At 40.3% G+C, this 6,031-nt stretch overlaps 1 protein-coding gene across 1 annotated transcript in view; it reads right to left on the reverse strand.

The window, feature by feature from the left end:
* RNF115 (ring finger protein 115) overlaps positions 1-6,031 on the reverse strand; it is a 75,515-nt gene that overhangs the window by 969 nt on the left and 68,515 nt on the right. The window contains exons 5-8 of the mRNA XM_012643453.1: positions 5,278-5,349; positions 4,022-4,094; positions 2,954-3,047; positions 661-776 (exon numbers count right to left, since the gene is read on the reverse strand). Coding sequence (XP_012498907.1) covers positions 661-776; positions 2,954-3,047; positions 4,022-4,094; positions 5,278-5,349 — 355 coding nt within the window. The remainder of the gene's footprint in view (positions 1-660; positions 777-2,953; positions 3,048-4,021; positions 4,095-5,277; positions 5,350-6,031) is intronic.

The raw sequence follows: 6,031 nt of genomic DNA on the forward strand, positions 1-6,031 counted from the left end.
TCTATTTTTCAGTAGAGACGGGGTCTCGCTCTTGCTCAGGCTGGTCTCAAACTCCTGAGCTCAAACGATCCTCCCGCCTCGGCCTCCCAGGATGCTAGGATTACAGGCGTGAGACACCGTGCCCGGCCCCAAATAGAACTTTAAGTAAATCTGACAGACAGAATTCTAGGCCAGCAACTTAACAATAGCTAACACATACCATCAAACAGAACTAAACAGAAACAGTGATCTGAGATATGACAGCAGGGTAAGTGCCCACCACTTTCCATATGGTCTAGAGCAGGGGTCAGCAAACTTTTTGTTTAAAGGGACAGAGATAAATATTTTAGGCTTTGCAGGCCACACCATCTCTGTTGCAACTACTCCACTATGCTGATATAGCACAAAAGTATCCCAAGACAGTGTGTAAACAAATGAACATAGCTGTGTTCCAATAAAACTTTATTTACAAAAACAGGTGGCAGGCCACAGTGGCCTGTGGGCTGTAGTTTGCCAACCTATGGTCAGAAAAGTTCCAAACAGACAGTAATTCAACAAAACAATAATGGTGGTACTAAGAGTTAGGCAGGGATTTATGGGATTAAAATCTGATCGACTTGACTCTCCATGAACCTTTACTCTGAACCATCCCCTCAAGAAGATGTGACTTGCTGTACTCACCAGTTCTAACCATGGTACAATGCAACTGCTATGAAAGTAGTGATTGCAGGGTAACTGCCGGACTTCTTCTTCAACTGTGTAATCTTCTTTGCATACTGGACACTCTAAACCCATATCTGTTGGAGAAAGAAATGCCTTTTAAAGTAAATAAGCAAAAAGAAGGAAGAAAAAACTAACCCAAAGCCTTTAGGAACCCAAAAAATCCATGAAGAACAGACACAGAGACAAAAGAAAAGGTGCGTTCAAGTGGGAAGCAGGTAAGAGACATGAGCTGTATTTCAAAATGGGGGTAAAGGTGGTAGCAGACAGGGACATGAAATGGAGGAATGATGAATGGGGCCTAATTCCAATAAAGCCTAGATAGGAACTACATAAGGCCTACTTTCCAATGTAAAGAGTTGGAAGAAATAAACTAGGGCTTAGATCATATGATAAGTAAAACAAGAAAAATAACTTCCCAAATGTGTGACAGCCTTCTGGCAGTCAATTTTCACTTAGGAAACACAGGTAACCTGTCCACCACAACCAAGAGACTCATCTCAGCGATCTCAACAGTTCCTATTCAGTGTCTCAAGCCACTTTTACCCTGCTCTTTTCCACATTATGTATCCTCTTTCAGCATGGCTGCCCTAAAGTCCTCTGTACAAGTTGTTAATTAAAAGCTGTACCAGGAAGTGGTGCTGCAGAATTCCAAAGCCCAAGCATAGCTATGACCCCCAACTCAAGAGACAGGAAGCCCTCTTCTCTGAGAAGAAACAATCACAAACGACATTGGGAATTCCAAGCAGCAAGTTCTGAGCTTCCCAAGTCTGGCTAATAATACCAGCTGGTCTATATCCCTAGTGGCTGGCATATGCTGCAAGCCCCAACAGCAGCCAAGGCATTTGGAGCAGGACTACCACTTAATAGATTCACTCCTTCCTTTCCATTCCTACCACCTTTGCCCTAATTCTAACTTTTACTTCTCATTCCTAGTCTACTGCCACAGCCTCCCAGGTAGTATCCCTAATTCCAGGCCTTTAACCTTCTAAATATACCCTACACTTTGCTACCAGCTCATTTTCCCTAAAACCAGCTTCACAGCAATCCCCAGCTCCTCTTCACTTGGATTGTCAGCTGGTGCCCTCAAAATCGACAAATTAAAAATTAAAAATATCATATCTCTCCTTACTCAAACCAGGGCCCACTCACTATTTCCCCATCCCTGAAGATAGCAGCATCACCTGTATTGTTATAAGGCTGAAAAATCTTAGAATCGTTTTAGACCCTTTCGCCTCCTTCATCTCATTATACAATCAGTGATGAAAGCCTTTCTTCAAAATGATCTTCTGAATCTATCTTTTTCTTTCTGTTAACATTGTTACCATCATCTGATCCCCACCTGGACTGCTGTAACAGCCTCTTAAATCCGTTTCTGCTCTTTCCCCCTTCCAATCTATTTTACATACTACCTCCAGACTGATCTTCTAAAGACCACTTAAATTCCCTCATTCCTCCATTTAGGGACCTACAAAACTTTCCTACTACCTAAAATACCCAGCCCTAACTTCTCTTGCAGTTTCAAGGTCCTCTGTGACAAGGCCTTACCCTTCCTATCCAATCATACCCCCCACCACTCTCCAAATTACATTCTATTTCAGGTCTAGTAAGGTCCCTGTCCTTATACCTGACTCAGACACTACATCCATGCTGATATTCTTATATTGGTTCATATTTTTCCTTAAATAGAATGACCTAAGATGGCCCATCTTGTCTTTAAAATCATCTCTGACTCTAAATCTAAATTTATGGAGAAAGAAACTTCCAGTCCAAAATATTGTCTCTTATCACCAAATTCCCTCAGTGCCTATATAAATATCTATGTCTAATGTACCTAACCGTAGTTGACACAAAGTAAATATGAAACAAATTCCCAACCCCTCATTTTTTTTCTCTTCCCCTTTCCCCAAAGTCATTATTATCTGTCCAAAACTATTTTTAACACTGTTTTTTTAATCATTTGGTGAGTTTTGCTTCCACTAATAAGTTCTTCAACTTACTAGAATCAAGTCATATATCCATGTACTCCTTTATTTCCGGTGGCACCTAGAAAAGGAACATGGTAATTGCTCAGGAAATACCTACTGACTAACCTAACAAAAGAGTAACCTAATGAATGGCACCTTCCACGTCTGGCACCCAGGTAGGAATTTTAGGGAGCTATAGCCTCACCTAAAGATCCTTTGTATAGGAAGGTACTGAGATTTTGAACATAGATCAGAAAATGACAGAATAAGCACAAAAATGAACCTACCGACTTGTTCCTGAGTTACTGTCACTGTGGGAAGTGATGTGATCTTTTCCTTGTCAGCTGGAGGAGGCCCTGTGTTTTCCAGTTGTCCTAAAAGCTATTAAAACAAAACAAAACAAAAAAAACAGAAAGAAAGAAAGAAAAGGAAAAGAAGTGGCAGACATCTCAATTTCCCTGGAGAGGGAGCTGTTCCAGCTGAGAATAAACAGAGCAGATATTAGAAATGTTAGTTACTCTTACTCCTGGCAAGGCTCTGAGAGGCTTGGGTTTCCCCTTCCCTGCTGCAAGAACACTCATAATTGCTATACAATTTCAGAGTAACATAAGTATAAGCCCACAGGAAGATCCATGATTGCAAGGCCTACCTTTGGGCATAAAGCAACTTCAGGGGCAGCCATAGGGCTGTGATATCATGAATAAAATTACAGCTTAATAAAAAGTAATACTTAGCCAACAGTCCAAAAACTTTATTCTGCTAGAAGGAAGAAAAGGGTGGGAGTATGAAAAGTAACATAAAGTAAGCCAAGAAATAGATAAATTACTGCCTACACGAAGACTTGGATATAAATGACATGCTTTCTATTCTCAGTAATCCACGAGGGAAATGAAAAGCCAATCAAAGTAAAATGAACATAAACAAGTAGAAGCAATTAAACATGGCATGGGAATACCTTTTTCTCTGCTTCCTTCCCCTACTTTGCTCCATCTAGCAGAAATCCCTGCTTCAACATATGAGAAGACCCTCCTTTTTTTGTGAAGTACTTGTTAACAGGATCCTCACAGGACTGAACAAGAGAGGCCAAAAATACAATATACTGTTTGTTACAGGAGAAGCCTTTTCTTCCTATGGAGGTGAAACTATCTTCTAGAAATCCCCTCGGACCTAGAAGGTACATGAATGCTAAGCTAAATCCATAAACCATTTATCCCCTTAGTAAAACAGAAATCCAAAGCTCAAAATATTAGAGAAAGCAGAGTGACCGCCATTTCAGAAAGTAGCAGAAGGAAAGCAGGAAGCCTGTGGAACCATGAAACACACTGAACAGACACCCTCAAAAGGCAGCTCCTCACCTGGGTTACAATGGCATCAAGCCCTGTTTGACCCCAGGCATAGTCCCCAGGGTTGGAGTGCAGCATCCCGCTCCTATACATGAGATGAGACAGACAGCATTAGATGGAGTGACCAGGCTCCTCCTTACACCACAGAAAAAACTGGCAGAGGGATCCTGTTCTCTCTCAGAGCTGGAAAGTCACTAGTCCTCTACAATCAAGAGGCAAAAAATTTCTCTATATTTTCAAGATCAAACAGATTATCCAGAGATAATCTCTCATTCTCTCGGAATTTTACTTAACTGGAACATAAAATGTGAAGCTACCTAAAGTGCCACATGACACACCAGAGCAAAAAGAGTGACTTGTTGCCTGCTAGTTAAAAAAAGTTTGTCTTTTCTGTACCCACTTACATTAAACATAGATGGAGCTGCTTTTTAAGAAGAGTTTTCCCTTCATGACTGGTCAAAATCTATAGCAGATTTCCTCCATTCTTAAGAAGCTGCCCACGGTCCTGGATAATGAGGAGCTTTCAAATAGAGAAGCAGCCATAGCAGTCTCTCTGTATCACAACTCAGAGCAATCACAAAAGGGACTTGGTAGCACTTCTTTTTTTTTTTTTTTTTTTTTGGAGCGCTGCTGGTGCACTACCCTCGATGACAGAGGTCCAGACTCTTCGGCTGAAACATGTTTAAAGGAACCAAAGGCTAGAAAATAGGGTAATTGTATGGAAGGACTGAGGTCCCTCTGAGCAAAGAAGCCTTCTGGGGCAGAATTAGAAGTGGCAAATAATTATCCAGACAAGAAGAAATTCTATCTTTAACCCCTACCATATGCACGTGTCATTCTGATACTGAATTATAGCCTTTTGTTTCTTCTGACAAACCTTCTTACTTTGGAAAAAGATAGTTAAGCATTATGTTTTCAATTTCGGAAATTCTTAAGGAATAAAATCTTCCAGTCTAGAGGGGAAACCCACAAATCAGATACCAATCCTGCACCTCAACACAACTCTCAGATCTGAATATAAATGGAATCAGACATTTCCAGCACTCAAACATCCTGGGGGACCAGGATGGCTCTCCTGAGCCTGAACAATAAAAAATAAGTTCTGATTGAGTTTGGGCTCAACAGAAAAAGGCAGTCTAATAGCCTTCCGGTCATATCTACATACTCACCTATGCAGCTCTCTTTCTTTCTCTCTATAACACAGAAATTATAGCACTTAAAATGATGCTATTCCAACAGAGTAAGCTAGAAAGCAATTAGTTACTTACCAGGAAAAAGGGTGTGGGGATCCAGGAATTGCAGAATTTGCAAAGAATCCTGCAAAGATCTGTTGTATTATGCTGTCAGAGGAGAAAAAATTACATAAGACAGCAGACTAATGAAAGTACTCTACAGATATTCATGGCTGACTTCATCACCAACCACTTCCCCAAACCAAAATGGCTTTTCACAAAAGCCATCTCTGTTACACAAGAGATAGCACCAGAAATGAGCCTGCCACCCGGTGGTATGTTATCTTGCTATTAGGGCTATATTCCTGAGCTCTGCTATCCTATGGATTAATAGATTTTTTTATAAATTAGGCTGGAAAGAAATCTGATGATACGGTATAGTTTTCAAACTATATGACTTGGATATCTGGCACCAATATGAGGAAGGGTTGAAAGAGATGCCAAGCCAGTGGGATTTGGGGCCCTCCTCTCTTTAACAAGGGTAGTTTCATTTTTAGGTGTTTTATACATTGGGTTTCTGTATAAGGTATCATTTAAAGGATCCTTTTTTTTTGAGTTTAAGAATAATTCTAATTTAAGGGTATTTTGGATGATTATAAAATAAATATATCCAAATACACACAGGCTTTGCACTTGTCATTCTGAATACTTAAGATGACACATGTACCCAGTTCTTTATTTTCATGAGTTGGTCTTTGTTAACCAAAGAGATATTGGGGTGATGTCTCAGCAAAAGAAAAAAACTGAAGAAATCATTCCCTTAGATCTCCTATGTTATGAATGACATGCA

This window comes from Propithecus coquereli, unplaced genomic scaffold (assembly GCF_000956105.1).
Source record: "Propithecus coquereli isolate 6110/MARCELLA unplaced genomic scaffold, Pcoq_1.0 Scaffold197, whole genome shotgun sequence".
In the NCBI taxonomy this organism is placed as follows: domain Eukaryota; kingdom Metazoa; phylum Chordata; class Mammalia; order Primates; family Indriidae; genus Propithecus; species Propithecus coquereli.